At 48.4% G+C, this 19,715-nt stretch overlaps 1 protein-coding gene across 1 annotated transcript; it reads right to left on the bottom strand.

Moving 5' to 3' along the window:
- Nucleotides 1-13,875: 13,875 nt before the first annotated feature.
- Nucleotides 13,876-14,787, bottom strand: LOC144602757 (uncharacterized). The gene has a single exon (XM_078415892.1). The coding sequence runs from the start codon at nt 14,710-14,712 to the stop codon at nt 13,876-13,878; it is 837 nt and encodes a 278-aa protein (XP_078272018.1). The 5' UTR covers nt 14,713-14,787.
- Nucleotides 14,788-19,715: the final 4,928 nt, after the last annotated feature.

A 19,715-nucleotide genomic window follows, 5' to 3' on the forward strand; every position in this document is an offset into this window, starting at 1 on the left:
TATACTTCCAGCAGGTCCGGGCCCACCCAGTCCCACAGAGCCGACTACAACTCTGCCGGTAAGCCGTCGCTTCCGGAAGTTTTACTCGAGTCAAAGGAACGGATGGAGCCTGTCAGCTCCTCCATGGTCAGTGGTTGGTCCAGACTATCCCGCTTGCTGTTGTCCAAGAGTTCCGTGATGGAGGACAGGAGGTTGTGGGAGGCGGTGCTGTCTGTGGTCTTTTTACCGTAGAAATCCTTATAAAAGGATCTGCAGATCTTGAGCATGTCTGTCTGCGAGGATGTTACTGAGCCGTCCTCCTCCCTAAGGCTGTTGATCACAGAGCTCCCCCTGTGAACCTTATGGAAGAAGAAACGTGAGCACGTCTCATCCTGCTTAACATGGCGGACCCTGGACCGGAAGATGATCTTGGAGGATTCAGAGGTAAAGAGCCGAGCTTGCCAGCCCTTCAACTCTCTCAGTTCCTCCCTCACTTTCACCCCTCTCTTCTGCAGAAGGAGCAGTTCCTGCAAATCTATCTGGAGTTGACACACTTCCCTCTTATTCTGTCTTGCTCTCTGAACATCTTTGGAGACGAAGAACTTCTTGATGTTCTCCTTTGTTGCTTCCCACCAGAGTGTCGGGGAGTCAAAGAGGGGCCTCACAGTTCTCCAACATGCGTAGTCCCTCTTTAGCTCCTCAACGTTCTCTGGGGTCAACAGCTCCACATTTAACTTCCACGTCCCTCTGCTCGCCTTCCGGTGCTCCTGTATGAGACAGGTGGCCTGAAGGAGGCAGTGGTCAGAGAAGAACACCGGCGCGAGGTCGGTGTGTCTGACCGTGACGGCCCTCGATGTGAAGAGGAAGTCTATCCGGGACTGGGCTGAACCGTTCGGTCCTGACCAGGTGAACCGCGGCTGGACCCCGCCTGCAGGGTCGCTGAAGGCGTCGCGCAGCTTTACATCTTTGACCGTCTCCACCAGGAGTTTGGAGGTGCCGTCCAGTCAATGGTTGGCGCTGCCGGATCGTCCAGCCGCATCGATGATGCAGTTGAAGTCATCGGCCAGAACGAGCGGTCGGGACGTGGCCAGCAGCGGTGGGAGCTGCTGGAGGACGGACGCCAACCGCTCGCTCCGCATGGGTGAGGCATACACATTAATCAGCCGGAGCGGAGAACGACGGTACATTAAATCCACCAGCAGGAGACGCCCCCCCCCCCCTCACCACCACCTCCCTGACCTCAGTGATGGTGAAGCCCCCTCCCCGCAGCAAGATCCCCAGACCGGAAGCGCGACAATCATTGCCCCCCGACCATACCGTCAGTCCGTGGGGCCACCATCGCGGCCATCGCGACCGCAGCGGAGGTGTGGCAGCCCGCACTCCTGCAGAAAAGTCACATCCGCCTTGACCTTGGCCGGTACTGTAAGGCATTGACACATCGCACAGTGCTCTTCACACTGCGCACGTTTAGGGATGCCAGTTTCAGCTCCAATGTCCGTTAGAGGTCCAGACATTCCTTCTGCCCCAGCATGTACATCGTCTGGGTGAGTTCCAGCACCTTTGGTGGCACAGGTACTGGGTGCTGGCTTCCTCAGCACAGGGCGAGTTATCTGGCGTGGCCATTGCACTGCTCCCGGTCTCCTGGAGCTGGGGCCCATTGGCCACTGCACTGCTCCCAGTCTCCTGGAGCTGTGGCCCATTGGCCACTGCACTGCTCCCAGTCTCCTGGAGCTGGGTCCCATTGGCCGTTGTACTGCTCCCAGTCTCCTGGAGCTGGGGCCCATTGGCCACTGCACTGCTCCCGGTCTCCTGGAGCTGGGGCCCATTGGCCGTTGTACTGCTCCCAGTCTCCCGGAGCTGGGGCCCATTGGCCACTGCACTGCTCCCGGTCTCCCGGAGCTGGGGCCCATTGGCCACTGCACTGCTCCCAGTCTCCTGGGGCTGGGGCCCGTTGTACTGCTCCCAGTCTCCCGGAGCTGGGACCCATTGGCCGTTGTACTGCTCCCGGTCTCCCGGAGCTGGGTCCCATTGGCCACTGCACTGCTCCCAGTCTCCTGGGGCTGGGACCCATTGGCCGCTGCACTGCTCCCAGTCTCCTGGAGCTGGGGCCCATTGGCCACTGCACTGCTCCCAGTCTCCTGGAGCTGTGGCCCATTGGCCACTGCACTGCTCCCAGTCTCCTGGAGCTGGGTCCCATTGGCCGTTGTACTGCTCCCAGTCTCCTGGAGCTGGGGCCCATTGGCCACTGCACTGCTCCCGGTCTCCTGGAGCTGGGGCCCATTGGCCGTTGTACTGCTCCCAGTCTCCCGGAGCTGGGGCCCATTGGCCACTGCACTGCTCCCGGTCTCCCGGAGCTGGAGCCCATTGGCCACTGCACTGCTCCCAGTCTCCTGGGGCTGGGGCCCGTTGTACTGCTCCCAGTCTCCCGGAGCTGGGACCCATTGGCCGTTGTACTGCTCCCGGTCTCCCGGAGCTGGGTCCCATTGGCCACTGCACTGCTCCCAGTCTCCTGGGGCTGGGACCCATTGGCCGCTGCACTGCTCCCAGTCTCCTGGAGCTGGGGCCCATTGGGCACCGCACTGCTCCCAGTCTCCTGGGGCTGGGGCCCATTGGGCACTGCACTGCTCCCAGTCTCCCGGAGCTGGGGCCCATTGGCCACCGCACTGCTCCCAGTCTCCCGGAGCTGGCCGTTGTACTGCTCCCGGTCTCACGGAGCTGGGGCCCATTGGCCGTTGTACTGCTCCCAATCTCCCGGAGCTGGGGCCCATTGGCCACTGCACTGCTCCCAGTCTCCTGGGGCTGGGGCCCATTGGCCACTGCACTGCTCCCAGTCTCCTGGGGCTGGGGGACCACCGGCGTGTTCTTCCTCTTTCCATTCTGCTCTCCCGTTTTCTTCCTCTGCCTCCGTTGTCGGATCCTCAAAGTCGCCTCATCCTCCGACGAGGAGAGGTTGCTGTCGTCGGTCTGGGAGAAGACTCTTTTCTTGGACTTGCCTGCTCTCTCCGACCTTTGCTCTGTGCGCAGAGCCTTCTGGGTTTTCCTCCTCTGTGCCAACTTCCATTCCTCCTCCTGTTCCCCGTCTTCCATCGACTCACCCTCCTGGGCAGGGGGCTGGAGGTCTCTGTCCGGTGGTTGGGGGCTCGAGGTGGTCGAGCTGTCATCGCCCCTGCTCTCCTTTCCCATTTGGGCCTTAGCAGTGGTGGGACGCGTCTCGACCACCCTGGGAGTGTTGGCAGCGGCCCCTCTTGCCGCCTGTGCATAGGTGCAGGCCCTTTTAGGGCAGGCCCTGTAGAGGAGGCCTGCCTCCCCACACAGGTTGCAGCTCTTACTTTCTTTACAGTCCTTTGTCTCGTGGCCTTCCATCTTGCAGTTTTTGCAGACGACTGTCCTGCATTCTGCCGCCACGTGCCCAGGTTTGTTGCATTTCCTGCACACCCTGGGCTGCCCCGCGTACGTCATGTAGCCCCGGTTCCCTCCGATGGCGAACACCGAGGGAGGGTGGATGATGGATCCCTTCCCGTCCACCCTCAGCCTAACCTTCACTTGCCGCTTGCTCGTCCAGATCCCGAACAAGTCCTTCACGTCCACACAGATCCCAGCCCCTTCGACATAGCGAGCCAGGAAGGTGAGGACATCCACGACGGGCACATGTGGGTTAAACATGTGCACCGTGATCAGCCTTTCCTTCTGGGTGGGGGGGGGGGTGAAGAGCGGCTGCACCTTCAGCAGCGACAGCGGGGCTTCGTCCCCCTTCTCCCGGAAGTCTTGCAGCATCCTCTGCCATCCCGCCGGGTGCTGGGAGGTAACGTCAATATAGCCGTTACCCGGGAAGTCCTGGAGACAGAAGATGTCCTCGACCTTGAATCCGCAGGCCTCCAGCACCACCTTCTTGGTGAAGAGGTCCCGTGAGAAGGGGCTCCCCACCCTGAGGTCCTTCACCTTTACTCGCAGGGTATTCCGGATACCCTGTCCTCCCGCTCCGTTTGCTGCCGCCATCCCGCCTGGATAAGGGTGTTAGGTTGGCTACCCAACCAGCATGGATCCACCCCTAAGCCAGACTCCTGGTCACCGACGTGACCTCCGCTCCTCGTCAGTGATCTGCGACTCGATACTGGTACTGCTCTTATAAGAACATCCTGCGAGAACCGTCTTTTTGATCATGGTCTCTCCCCTGCCATAACCATAACCATATAACCATATAACCATATAACTACAGCATGGAAACAGGCCTGTCCGGCCCTTCCAGTCCACGCCGACCATTCTCCCTGACCTAGTCTCATCTACCTGCACTCAGACCATAACCCTCTAATCCCCTCCTATCCATATACCTATCCAATTTACTCTTAAATAATAAAATTGAGCCAGCCTCCACCACTTCCACCGGAAGCCCATTCCATACAGCCACCACCCTCTGAGTAAAGAAGTTCCCCCTCATGTTACCCCTAAACCTTTGTCCCTCAATTCTGAAGCTATGTCCCCTTGTTGGAATCTTCCCCACTCTCAAAGGGAAAAGCCTACCCACGTCAACTCTGTCCGTCCCTCTCAAAATTTTAAAAACCTCTAACAAGTCCCCCCTCAACCTTCTACGCTCCAAAGAATAAAGACCCAACCTGTTCAACCTCTCTCTGTAGCCTAAGTGCTGAAACCCAGGCAACATTCTAGTAAATCTCCTCTGTACCCTCTCCATTTTGTCGACATCCTTCCTATAATTTGGCGACCAGAACTGCACACCATACTCCAGATTCGGCCTCACCAATGCCCTGTACAATTTTAACATTACATCCCAACTTCTATACTCGATGCTCTGATTTATAAAGGCAAGCATACCAAACGCCTTCTTCACCACCCTACCCACATGAGATTCCACCTTCAGGGAACAATGCACAGTTATTCCCAGATCACTCTGTTCCACTGCATTCCTCAATTCCTTACCATTTACCCTGTACGTCCTATTTTGATTTGTCCTACCAAAATGCAGCACCTCACACTTATCAGCATTAAACTCCATCTGCCATCTTTCAGCCCACCCTTCCAAAAGGCCCAAGTCTCTCTGTAGACTTCGAAAATCTACCTCATTATCAACTACACCACCTATCTTAGTATCATCTGCATATTTACTAATCCAATTTGCCACACCATCATCCAGATCATTAATGTAAATGACAAACAACAGTGGACCCAACACAGATCCTTGGGGTACTCCACTAGACACTGGCCTCCAACCTGACATACAATTGTCAACCGTTACACTCTGGTATCTCCCATTCAGCCATTGTTGAATCCATCTTGCAACCTCACTATTAATACCCAACGATTTAACCTTCTTAATCAACCTTCCATGTGGAACCTTGTCAAATGCCTTACTGAAGTCCATATAGACAACATCCACAGCCTTGCCCTTATCAATTTCCCTGGTAACCTCTTCAAAAAATTCAAGAAGATTAGTCAAACATGACCTTCCAGGCACAAATCCATGTCTGTCTGCAACCGCCTTTTTGATCACGGTCTCTCCCCTGCTCATTCTCTTGGGCCTGATCAAGTACATCGGAGGACAATGTACGAAATAAGAACAGAAAGAGCAGATGCCCTTACTGAGGTATACTGTATATGAATCATCATTTTTTTTGTTTTTTGTCTATTGTCATCGTTTAATGTACGTTTTGTTCTATTTTTAACTCTGTGTATGTGGGGGGGTGGTGGAAACCTTTTTTCAAATCTCCTCCTCAACGGAGATGCGACCTTTACCGTGTCGTATCTCCGTTCGCGCTACGGCCTATCATCGTGGAGTCGGCGGCCTCCAGCTGGGATCGACCTTGAAGACTCCGGTCGCAGGGCCTGGACTTACCATCTCGGAGGCTTCGGCCGTGGGCCCTGCAGACCGCAACATCGGGAGTTCGCAGGTCCCTGGCTGGCGACCGGTTTTTGGGAGCTCCAGCCGTAGCAGCTTCGACCGCCCCGAAGTGCGAGGTATGAGCGACCCGCTCGCAGGCCCTTCATCGCCCTGCGTGGCCTGGCCGCGGCACTTTCCATCGCCCGGTGGGGGCTCAGGACCTTCATCGGCTTGCTTGGCTCGGCCCTGGGACTTTCCATCGCTCGGTGGGGGCTCAGGACCTTCATCGGCCTGCTTGGCTCGGCCCTGGGACTTACCATTGCCCGGTGGGGGCTTCAAAAAGTTGGGAGCCTCGATCACCTCGTGGCACCACGGGAGAAGAAATCAGGAGGAGATAAGACTTTTCTTTGCCTTCCATCACAGTGAGGGTATGCCTAGAGCAATCACTGTGATGGCTGTTTGTGTAAAAATTGTATCTGTGTGTCCTGTGCTTTTTGCTGTCTACTGCCGGACCCTGACGTGAGAGGACGCTGGCGTTGTTTATTCGCCGCTTCTCCGTTAGGATAGTTTGTCTGTTTGTTTTTATGTTATGATTGTTTATGTAAAGCGCTTTGAGCATCTGGAAAGGCGCTATATAAAATAAATGCTTATTATTATTATTATTATTAACTACGGGTGAGGTTGTGGAAGTCTTGAACGTGGCTACTTTTCTGTCTCTGTTTAAGAAGGTCTGCAAGGTTATGCCTCGGAACTCTAGACCAGAAGGCAGGTTACTAGAGAGTATTCGGAAGCATAAGATATATATGCGAATTAGGGATAGTCAGCATTCCTTGCACGTGGGAGATCTTGTCGAAGGAATCTGATTTGATTTTTTGAAGGAGAAACCAAAACAATTCAGGAGGGTAACGTAGACGTTGAGTATATTGACTTTTGCAAGGAATTTGATGAGGTTCCGCATGGTCGGCTGCATTGGAAGGATAGAACGCATGGGATCCAAGGAGAGCTAGCGAACGGAATGGAGAATTTGCGTCATGGAAGGAAGCAGAGGGTGATGGTAGAAGCTGGTTTATCGGACGGGAGGGCTCTGTTTAATGGCGTGCCTTCGGGATCGCCACTGAGCCCCGGTACCGGTTTGTGCTTTCATTGACATTTTGATGAGAATCTAGAAGACATTATAAATCAGTTTGCAGATGACACTAAATTAGATGTTAACGTAGGTGAATATCAAAATGGTTATCAAAAATTACAGTAAGATCTTAATCAGTTGGGTAAATGGGCGGGGTAATAGTTAATGGAGTTTAATGTGGATAAATGCAAGGTTTTGCATTTTTGGAAGTCGACCCAGGACAGGGCCTTCACAGTGTGTAAGAAAGGTGTTGTTAAGCTGGAAGGAACGCAAATCAGATATATGAGTGTATTGGCAGAACTCGGGCCTCAGTTATGGGGCGAGGTTGGGCAGGATTGGACTTTATTCATTGGTGCACAGGAAAATGAGGGATGATCTTATTGACGTGAATAAGGTCACGAGAGGAATAAATTACCTTGCCGTAGATGCGATTTTTCCAGATCGTGTCTCCGGTTGCTCTGCGGCCTAACATCATGGAGGTGGTGGCTTTGCTCGAGACTGACATTGAGCCCCACTGCGGGGCCGTGGACTTGCCATCCGATCGTGCGATCCCTTGCATGGGACCGATGATCTAACCGCGGCGTGCGGATTTCAACATCGAGGAGCTCGCAGTCTCGGGTGGAGACTGATGTCGGGAAGCTCCAAAGTCGCAGAAGGTTCAATCAGCCCCGTCCCGCGGTCTGATCGCCCGGCGCGGGAAGCTGAGATCCCCCGATGCGGGAGCGTGATCTCCCCGACGCGAAGGGGCCGACCGCCGGCTACGGGAGCCAAGATCGTCCCGTCAACGGAAGGCTCGAGGCCCCCGACCGCGTGTGAACAAAGAAGGCAAGAGATTGAACTTTGTTTAGCTTCCATCACAGTGAGGAATGTGGGGGAGTCACTGTGGTGCATGTTTATGTTAAAATGTATCTTGTGTGCATTGTTGATTTTTTATTGGTATGGCTGTGTGGCAAATCAAATTCCTCCTATGTTGCAAAATATACTTGCCTCATAAAATATGATTATAATTATGATTATGAGTATGATTATGGTTATGATATGGTGGATACATGGAGTATTTTACACACAGTAGGGGAATCAAGAACAAGACGTCACAGGTTTAAGGTGAGAGGTAAAATATTCCATAGGCACCGAGAAACAACCTGTTGACACGGAGGGCGATGGATGTATGGATTGGCTTCACGAGGCAGATACTCTAATAACATTTTAAACACATTTGGACAGGTACATGGATAGGATTTATTCAGGGCGATAGGGGCCAAACGTGGACAGGTTGGACTAATGCAACTCGGGTATCTTGATCGACATGGTCTAGTTGGACCGAATGGCCTGTGTCGATGCTGTATGAATTGGACCCTATGATACTATAATTGTAACAGTTTGGCAGGATGATGAAAATGTCGTACGACATGCTTCCATTCATATGTCGGGGCATAGTCTGACGTTGTGTTCCTTTCCTGCGAAGGTACATGGAGAGGATAGGTTTTTATTGATATGGGCCAAATGCAGGGAGGTGGGACGAGTGTAGAAGGGGGATTTGTCAAGTTGGGCTGAAGGCCATGTTTCCACGCTGTATCACTCCTTGACTCTAAGACTGTGATGTATGACCCAATGTCAGGGCACATTGCTGCCCGAAAAACTTAACATTGCATGTGCGATGCATTTTGGGAGGTCAAAAATAAGAGAGTATATGCAGTAAATGGACTGACCATTAAGGGCATTGATTTACAGACCGACCTTTTGGGTTCCATGAAAGTGTGTGGGCAGAGAATACAGTAGTCTCCTATCGTTATTTCACCTCGAAAACAGATAGGGAATTTTGGAAGCGATACACAAAACGCTGGGGTAACTCAACTGGTCAGGCAACATCTCCGGAGAAAATGAATTGGTGATGTTTCGGGTCCAAAGCATTCTTCAGACTGAGAGTCAGGGGAGAAGGGAACTAGAGGTAGGCAAAAGGTATAAAGAACGAATTAATGAAAGGTATGAAAATAACCAATCAAAGCCAGCTCTGATGATCAAGGAAAGGCGGACCCCACAATGGTCCAGTCCATTGACTGCTGTGGAAACGTGATAACGAACAGTGACACTACGCAGGACGAGAGGGAAACTACGAGGCCCATTAGGGTGGAGGAGGGACAATGAGACGGAGGGAATGCAAGGGCCACTTTAAATGAGAGGAATCAATATTCATACCGCTGGGTTGTAAGCTGCCCAAGCGAAATATGAGGTCCTTTTCCTCCAATTTGCGTTTGGCCTGGGTCGGGGAAATGATGAGATCCTCAAGGGTAAATAATATGAGTTAGGCTAAAAGGTTTACGAGCAGCAACGCCAGCAAATGCTACATTTATATTTAATGAAACTGCAAGTGACACGGAAAATGATTGGCATTAGCTGCACATAATTGTATAAACTAATTAAACCGGGTTAATTTTGTTTTTAATTATCAAGCACGTGATGCATTTGATATTTTTCTACATCAAAATTATGTCAATAATAGCCAGAATGCTCTTGAATATAATCAATTTATTTATAGACATATTTGGTGCCTGGTGGAGTAAATGCGCACATTTAGAATGGGTTAACAAGTTAACTTTCAGTGCATCTTAATTCCATCTAAAACTTATGGTTAAATTAAGTTATCCATTATCTAAGGCGGTTCACTTCCTCGGGATCTGAGAGCGGAAAATAAACCCAGTCAGAAAATACAGAAAGGGACATATGTGTCCCTGATTATCAAAAATATTTAGAACAATTCAAACTCTTTTTGCACTAATGAGATATCACAAGGCCATGCAGACGGACGAATTCCCCGCCGAAACCTTCGTATCATTGCAGGACCGCTTGTCTCTCGGCATTGACAGGTGTTGTGAGACGTGCAGCTGTTTGTCCCACAGAGCTGCGCTGTTTCGAGGGAGAGCTTGAACAAGGAAAACGCGGTTGTACATCCTCGCTGAGGGATGGATGTAAGAACATCCCGCCTGACCAGCGAGAGTGATAAAATCATAACCATCGAGCTTCGCAACTCAGTAATATGCCCTTCGGCCCATCCCGTCCAAGTTGACCATGTTGGCATGTTGGGCTTGTCCCATTTAGAGTCATGGAGTCAGAAAACACGAAGGCACGACCTTGGCCCATCTTGCTCATGTCGCTCTACGTTAATCCCCCCTCCTCGGTTTGACCCAGGTCCCTCTCAACGTTCCCTGGCTACGTTCCACACCAAATGTAATTTCCCTGCGGTAAAGGAGGCTTTTGGTACATTTGACCTTCATCAGTCATTGTGTTGAGTAAAATAGTTGGGACGATATGGTGCCGTTGTACGCGACGTCATTGAGGCCGCGTTTAGAGTTCAGGTTTTGGTTAACCTGCTACAGAAACGATTTTATTCAGCTGGAAATTCAGCTGGAACTTCGCAGTATCGTTCAGAGAACTAGGAATCGAGATTGACTAGGCTGGGATTACATTCCTTAGAGCACAGAGGGCTGAGCGGTGATCTTGTGGAGGTGTATAAAATCACGAGTGAAATCGATAGAGTGAATGCACAGTCTTTTACTCACAGCAGGGGAATCAACAACCAAAAGTTCATACGTTCAAAAGATTCAGTTGAGAAGAGAAATAATAGGAACCTGAGCGGCAACTTTCTCACTCCCAGTGCGGTGGATAAACAGAACGAGCTGCCAGAGGAGGTGGTTGACGCAGGTACTATAATGACATTTAAAATACGCTTGGACTGGAACATGGGCAGGGAATAGTTACATGGATATGGGCGATACGCGGGCAATTGGGGCTGGTTTCGATGGGGTATCTTGATCAGCAGGGAAGAGTTTGGTTGAACAGCCCGTTTCCATGCTGTCTACTTTTCTGACTCTATTTGGCCATCACCCTACAAACTTTCCCTATCCATACATCTGTACAAGTAACTTAAAGTAAATACATCTCAGAAGTAGTTTAATTCTGCGCTGTCTGCTCTTTGGAAGTTTACACAACTTCGAAAGACATTTAGCACATTTGTAGATCTCCTTGCGTGCATGCACTCCCATTTAGACAATAGACAATAGGTGCAGGAGTTGACCATTCGGCCCTTCGAGCCAGCACCGCCATTCACCGTGCTCGTTGCTGATCATGCACAATCACTACCCGTTCCTGCCTCCTCCTCATATCCACTGACTCCACTATCATTAAGAGCTCTATCTAACTCTCTTCAAAGCATCCAGAGAATTGGCCTCCACTGCCTTCTGAGGCCGAGAATACCACAGCTTCACAACTCTCGGAGTGAAAATGTTTTTCCTCACCTCCGTTCTAAATGGCCTACACCTTATTCTTAAACTGTGGCCCCTGGTTCGGGACTCCCCCAACATCGGGAACATATTTCCTGCCTCTAACGTGTCCAACCCCTTAATAATCTTATATGTTGCGATAAGATCCCCTCTTATGCTTCTAAATTCCAGTGCATACAAGCCTAGTCGCCCCAGTCTTTCAACATATGACAGTCCCGCCATTCCGGGAATTAACCCACTGAACTTTCGCTGCACTCCTTCAATAGCAAGAATATCCTTCCTCAAATTTGGAGACCAAAACTGCACACAGTACTCCAGGTGCGGTGTCACTAGGGCCCTGTACAACTACAAAACTACCTCTTTGCTCCTATACCCAAATTCCCTTGTTATGAAGGTTAACATTCCATTGGCTTTCTTCACTGCCTGCTGCACCTGCATTCTTCCTTTCAGTGACTGATGCACTAGGACACCCAGATCTCTTTGTACTTCTCCTTTTCCAAACTTGACACCATTCAGATAATAATCTGCCTTCCCGTTCTTACCACCAAAGTGTATAACCTCACATTGATCCATTATACTGCATCTGCCATGCACCCGCCCACCCACACAACCTGTCTAAGTCAGTCACCCTGCAACCTCATAGCATCTTCCTCACAGTTCAGACTGCCACCCAGTTCAGACTGCCACCCAGCTTTGTGTCATCTGCAAGTTTGGTAATTTTACTTTTAATCCCTTGATCCAATTCATTAATGTATATTGTAAATAGCTGAGGTCCCAGCACCGAGACATGCGGTACCCCACTAGTCACTGCCTGCCATTCTGAAAGGGACCCATTTGTCTCCACTCTTTGTTTTCTATCTGCCAACCAATTTGCTATCCATGTCAGTACCCTACCCCCAATACCATGTGCTATATTGTTGCCCACTAATCTCCTATGTGGGACCTTGTCGAAGGCTTTCTGTAAGTCAAGGTACACCACATCCACCGGGTCTTCCTGTCCATTTTCCTGGTTACATCTTCAAAAAATTCCAGAAGATTAGTCAAGCATGATTTCACCTTCGTAGATCCATGCTGACTCGGAACGACCCTGTTACTGTTATCCAAATGCTCCGCAATTTCGTCTTTTATAATTGACTCCAGCATTTTCCCCACCACCGATGTCAGACTAACTCGTCTATAATTTCCTGTTTTCTCTCTCCCTCCTTTCTTAAAAAGTGGGATAACATTAGCCACCCTCCAATTCACAGGAACTGATCCTGAATATATAGAACATTGGAAAATGATCATCAATGCGTCCACGGGTTCTCGAGCCAACTCATTAAGTACCCTGGGATGTAGACCATCAGGCCGTGGCGATTTATTAGCCTTAAGTCCCATCAGTCTACCCAACACCATTTCCTGTCTAATGTGACTTTCCTCCATTTCCTCCGTCACCCTGGGATCTCTGGCCACTAGAACATCTGGGAGATTGTTTGTATCCTCCTTAGTGAAGACAGATCCAAGGTACCTGTTCAACTTGTCTGCCATTTCCTTGTTCCCAACAATGAATTCACCTGCTTCTGTCTTCAACGGTCCCACATTTACCTTAACTACCTTTTCCCTCTTCACATACCTAAAGAAGCTTTTACTATCCTCCTTTATATTATTGGCTAGCTTACCCTCGTACCTAATCCTTTCTCCCCGTATTGCCTTTTTAGTTATCTTCTGTTGCTCTTTAAAAGAGTCCCAATCCTCTGGCTTCCCACTCTTCTTTGCTATGTTATACTTCTTCTCTTTTATTTTTATGCTGTCCTTGACTTCCGTTGTCAGCCACGGGTGCCTCTTACTCCCCTTAGAATCCTTCCTCCTCTTTGGGATAAATTGATCCTGCAACTTCTGCATTATCTCCAGGAATACCTGCCATTGCTGTTCCACCGTCTTCCCTGCTAGGGCATTCTTCCAGTCAAATCTGGCCAGCCCCTGCCTCATGCCTCTGTAATCCCCTTTGCTATAATGTAATACTGTCACTTCCAATTTTCCCTTCTCCCTCTCAATTTCTGGATTAAAAATTAGCACTGCCTCTTAATCGCTCTTTTACCTTGAGTTCCCTTATCAAATCAGGTTCATTACACAACACTAAATCCACAATTGCCTTCTCCCTGGTAGGCTCCAGTACAAGCTGTTCGAAGAATCCATCTCGAGATACTCCACAAACTAGCTTTCCTGGGGTCCAGTACCAACCTGATTTTCCCAGTCTACCTGTATGTTGAAATCTCCAATAACCACCGTAGCATTACATTTGCCACATGCCAATTTTAACTCTTGATTCAACTTGCACCCTAGGTCCGGGTTACTATTTGGAGGCCTGTAGATAACTCCCATTAGGGTCTTTGTACCCGTATTACCCTTACAATTCCTCAGTTCTATCCATACTGATTCTACATCTCCTGATTCTATGTCACCCCTTGCAAGGGACTGAATATAATTCCTTACCAACAGAGCGACCCCACCCCCTCTGCCCACCTGTCTGTCTTTTCGATAGGTCGTATACCCCTGAATATTCAGCTCCCAGCCCTCGTCCTCTTGCAGCCATGTCTCTGTAATTCCCACAACATCATACTTTAATTTTGTTCAGTATTGTGCAAGGCAATTATATTTATAATTTGGAAAAATTATTCGGTGTATCATTTAATGTAATTGGTTACTTTGGCAACAAGAGCCATGGGCCATTTGATCACGTTTTTCATTTCCTCTCGGAATTTCCTCTGGGATACAGCATAAATAAAGGTGTTCGTGCAAGAACTCAAAGACTTCAGCATGTACCCTGACAACTCAGCAATAGTGAAGGGGTCATTGTAACTTGCTTCCAAAAATTGTGTGTCAGTAAATTGCACGCATATGAAACATATCAAATTAACCATCCACAAGAGAATAAAGCTGCCAGATATGGCAAGGAGCAAAACGATGGATTTTCTGCGGTTCTCCATCTCTGGGTCAGTGTGTTTCGCAGTACTGTTGTTTCCACGTAATCCACTCCTCACACGATTTGCCAGCATAATGTTTCTGATGGTCAGGGAATTAAGCAGCAAGATCAACACATAAGGTGCAAATGGGCTCAAAATCGTTTCCAGCCACAAAAATGCCGCCCAAATGGGTAACGTATAGAAGCTTGATTTTACGTAGCACGAATACTCGACGCCATTAACTACCTCCCGGGGTTCGTATATAAAATAGTACGGAATGTTTTCGACAATACTGATACAAAACACCACAGCTATCACAATAGTCACATTCTTTTCAGTGCAATATTTTGCTCGTAGCATTTGATGGCAAATAGCAATAAATCGATCGAAAGTAAAAGCCACAGTGAGCCATACTGAACAGTCCATGGAAATAAAAATCATGGTCAGAATAAATCTGCAAATAGCAGTGTGATTGAAAAAGGAATGTGGAAAATATGCATTAATAATCTCATATAAAATTACAACAAATGTAATAACCATCAAGTCAGCGACTGCCATTCCCAGCAGGTAACGAGTGATGCATTTGGAGAGACCGCAGTTCCCTCGGAACAAGATGACGATTGCCAACAAATTTGCTGCAACAAAACAAATGTATATTAACAATGATATTTGATATGAGAGGCTAAATAGTTGATGTTTCATCATCTGCATTAGAATGTATTGCACAATATTTATCTGATAGTTTTAGTGGAAATCGGTTGCAATTTTGTTCGATAGCTCAACTCAGACTAGTGTGTCTGTTCTTTGCAGTGCTGAAGTCAGAACGTAGTGCTGCAGGTCAGACACGTCTCTGCGGCGGAACCCTGGACCAAGTACTGAGCGGGAGTGTGATCTCGCTGAATTGCGCTTTGTACGAAACATGACTGGGTTATGCAACGCGGCTCCAGGTGACCGCCCACCCTCGTTGGAGGTGGCTTTAAAGTAAATAATTTTGTTGCATTTTCTCCATTCTAAAGATCTGAAATAATGGGTATAATAGAGAAATACATTATTTTATTCTTGTTTTCTTATCGTTTGCTTTGATTGTTTAAAAATGTTGGAGCTATTCTATGTTATTGATTTCCATACATACTTTTGACAGGAAGGTTGGCCATAAGCTCCGGTGACCGTCTTAGGTGGGCACTCATGATTCATTATTTGGGATTTTATCACGGCCAGTGCAGCACTCCACTGTAAACGACTAAATCCATAGTGCGGTCAAGAGCTCGTCTCGACTCACGTCGGCAGAAATAATGAGTAAAAATGTAGACAGGCAGCGGGGGAGTTGCGGGTTTAGTGCAATATTTGCCAAACCAAGTATCATCCAACTTATTATTACTTACCATTGGCTCTACGTCGGAATCGAGTGGATAATTTGCAATTTTGTCTCTAGAGTGTTATTTATATTTATAATATTGATTTAAAAAATAGAACATAGAACAGTACAGCGCACTATCCGGTCCTTCGCCCCACAATGCGTGTATCGAAATTGAGGTCAAGTTCAGATAATCTCTCCCTGGTCGAGATCCATAACCCTCCATTCCCCGCGTACCCATTTACCGATAAAAACATAGGCCTTCACCATCACCTTGTCAGCGCGTCCCAGGGACCCAGCAGCCTCTGTATAAAAAAGGTTTCCTACACATCTCCTTTCAACTTTCACCAACTGACTGTCCTTGAATCCATTTCCACTCGTGTTTGAGAGAAAAAAGGTTCTGACTCTCCAAAGTATCTCTGCCTCTCTTAATCGCCAACCTATCTCCACCTTTCATTTACTTCTAACTCTATAGCTCTTTGCATTCGCTGGAGCTTCCTGGAATTCACCGCCAGCTTCCTGAAAGGGATCTGTCAGCCCTTCTCTGACTATGACCCTGTGCATTGCAAAACACGTGTCAGGACCCAACTGGAGATCAGATTCGAAGTATCTTGTATCACCCAACACCGCAGAGAGCCCTTCTACGGTAATGGAATGACGGCAAAATTAACCAAAATGCACAATGCGCAAAGGTTTATTATGATTGGGCTTAGTGTAGTTTAGGTTAGGTTAAAGAAACAGCCCGGAAACAGGCCCTTCGGCCCACCGAGTTCGCACCGACGTGTACATTAACACCATCCCACACTAGGGGAAATTTACACTCACATCGAGCCAATCAACCTACAAACCTGCACGTCTTTGGAGTATGGGAGGAAACCGAAGATCTCGGCGAAAACCCACGTGGTGACGGGGAAAACGTACAAACCCCGTACAGACAGCACTAGCTGTCTGTTATCCCAATTTAACTTCCACTCCCCATTCACTGGCAGCATTTTTAGAGAAGCGAATTAGCTGACAAACCCGCATGTCTTTGGATGGAGGAGAAAACCGGCGCAACCGAGGATAGCCTTGCGATGGCAGGCGAAACGTGAACACTCCACTGACACAGCACCCGAGGTCGGGATGAACCCGGGTCTCCCGCAGTGTGAGGCAGCTACTCTACCAGTTGCGCCACTGTGCCGAGTTATATTCATTTGAATTTGATTTATATTCCTTACTTATCCTACAAGAATGAGGAAAAACGTTTTCAGTCAGAGAGTTGTGAATCTGTAGAATTCTCTGCCTCAGAAGGCAGTGGAGGCCAAATCTCTGAATGCATTCAAGACAGAGCTGGATAGAGCTCTTAATGATAGCGGAGTCAGGGGGTATGGGGAGAAGGCAGGGACGGGGTACTGATTGAGAATGATCAACCATGATCACATTGAATGGCGGTGCTGGCTCGAAGGGCCGAATGGCCTCCTCCTGCACCTATTGTCTATTGTCTATTGTCTAAGAACATTTTGGTAACCAGCGGGCAGATAATTAAAATCACGTTTTGAAAGTATTATTGTTGATTAACACCATTACTCAAAATCAATCTATTGACTGGGGTGGTGGGGAGATGCAAACCTCCTCTCACCACATCAGATTACTGATACAATTGGTTCAGACTTGGATCATTTTGCAGATAGACACAAAATGCTGGCGAAACAGCGGGACAGGCAGCATCTATGGAGAGAAGACGCTTCGGATCGAAACCCTTGTTCAGACTGATGTCAGGGGAGTGGGCGGTAGAGAGATAAAATGTAGTCGGACACAGTAAGACTGGTCGGAGAACTTGGAAGGGGGAGGGGTGGAGGGGAAAGCAATGGCTACTTGAAGTTAGAGAAATCAATGGTCTACCGCTGGGGTGTAATCCACCCAAGCGAAATATGAGGTGCTGCTCCTCAATTTGCGCTGGGCCTCACTCTGACAATGGAGGAGTCACAGGACAGAAAGGTCAGCGTGGGAATGGAAGGGGGAGTTATTGTTGAGCAACTGGGAGATCAGTTAGGTTAGGGCTGACCGAGCGGAGGTGTTCAGCTACACGATCGTCGAGCCAGCGCTTGGTCTCGCCGATATACAAGAGTCCACAACTGGATCAACGGATACAGTAGATGAGGTTGGAGGAGGTGCAAGTGAACCTCTGCCTCACCTGAAAAGACCATCGGAGTCCTTGGCCGCACTCGAATGGGGAGGTATAGGGACATGAGTTGCATCTCCTACAGTTGCGGGGACAAGCACCTGGGAGGGGTGGTTTAAGTGGGAAGGGACGAGTTCACCAGGGATTTACGGAGGGAAGGGTCTCTGCGGAAAGCGGAAAGGGGAGGAGATGGGAAGATGTGGCTAGTAGTGGGATTCCGTTGGAGGTGGCGAAAATGTTGGAAGATTATGTGCTGTATGCGGTGAGGACAAGCTGAAATTTGCCATAAATACAAAAATGTCTAATTTTGCCTCGGTCACATTGTCAAGAATGCCCTTCACGGAACCGGCAACTAGAAAAATGTTTACACTCAAATAACCTGCCCTTCCCGGTGATTGATATAAGACTAATTGACTGAGCGATGTTGGCATGGCTACCCCATCTAATGAAAAATCCAATGCTACCGCGCTGGAAATCTAATTCAAAATTACAATTGTTAATGCTGACTGGAACATCAGCAATGAGATAACTCTGTTGGCAGTTTGACCAGTTCTTCAGTTTTAGATAAATGCAGGGGGATAAAAGTGCCCACGATGCATTATAAATTTATCGTAGGTGACGGACAATCCATTTTTTCTATTGCAACAAATGTCAGTCTGAAGAAGGGACTCGACCCGAAATATCACCCATTCCATCTCTCCAGAGATGCTGCCTGCCCCGCTGAGTTACTCCAGTAGTTTGTGTCTACCCATGAGGACACATACCTTCCTTGTCACCGAGCACCCGGTAGGTATATTTTACGATTGGTAATTTGGCGACTAACAAGCCATTAACATTAATTCGCCACATAAGAAACCAGACATCTGTCTATTTCTATTAAAACACCTAACTTTAAATCACCTCAATTTGATTAATTGAACACAACGGGAAAACAGATGTGAATTCATTTAAAGTTGGACATTTACGTCACCGAAAGCAATACATCCATTCAATACACAAGTGGATTAAACTTGCTCGTAATAAAATGTTTTACCTGATTTTAAATAGCTTACCAGGTACTCCAATTGTTCCAAGAATGGGGTAGTAAATACTTTCAATCTGTAAAATTATGGGTCTCTCCATCTTTTGAGAGATGCGATCCTGTTCCGCCCGGTAATTTGCCTGGACCTCAAAATCGTGCCTTACTTATATATAGACGGAGCCTCTCGTGACACATGTACACCACGTGATTGCATCAATTAACTATAGACATTGAAACAAATCGGTTAACTTGAGTCCCAGTAGCTGCAGTTCATCAGGTGGAAATAAAATATTTCCACCACAGTGAGGACGTTTATTTTTGGATCCACGTTGCAATGAACCAAAGCAAGAATTTCCGACGGCGTGGGTGCCCCTCAGTCTTGATGAAATCCTGAGCACTTTGCATTTACTGGTGCAGTTTTACATTTTGAATTAATTTTATTTGAAATCCACCCAAAATGATCCAAACGATTAGATAGAAAAATAGAAAATAGGTGCATGAGTAGGCTATTCGGCCCTTCGAGACAGCACCGCCATTCAATATGATCATGCCTGATCATCGAAAATCAATACTCCGTTCCTGCTTTTCCCCATATCCCTTGATTCAGTAACCCGAAGAGCTATATCGAACTCTCTCTTGAACACATCCAGTGATTTGGCCTCCATTGCCTTCTGTGGCAGAGAATTCCACAGATTCACAACTCTCTGGGTGAAAACGATTTTCCTCATCACAGTACTAAATGGCCTACCCTTTATTCTTCAACTGTCGCACCTGGTTCTCGATTGCCCCAACATCGGGAATTTTTTTCCTGCATCTAGGCTGTCCAATTCTTTAAGAATTTTATACGTTTCTATAAGATCCCCTCTCGTCCTTCTAAATTCCAGTCCATCTTAACGATCCGTTTTTTCATGAAATGGCAGTCCCGCCATCCCGGGACTTAATCTGGTGAACCTACGCTGCACTCCCTCAATAGCAATAATATCCTTCCTCGAGTTAGGAGACCGAAACTGCGCGCGATATTCCAG

The sequence above is a fragment of the Rhinoraja longicauda genome, chromosome 19, assembly GCF_053455715.1.
Source record: "Rhinoraja longicauda isolate Sanriku21f chromosome 19, sRhiLon1.1, whole genome shotgun sequence".
NCBI classification, from domain to species: Eukaryota; Metazoa; Chordata; class Chondrichthyes; order Rajiformes; family Arhynchobatidae; genus Rhinoraja; species Rhinoraja longicauda.

Excerpts from the sequence above, each read along its gene's own strand:
- LOC144602757 (XM_078415892.1), bottom strand. The coding sequence starts at position 14,712 with ATGGCAGTCGCTGACTTGATGGTTATTACATTTGTTGTAATTTTATAT.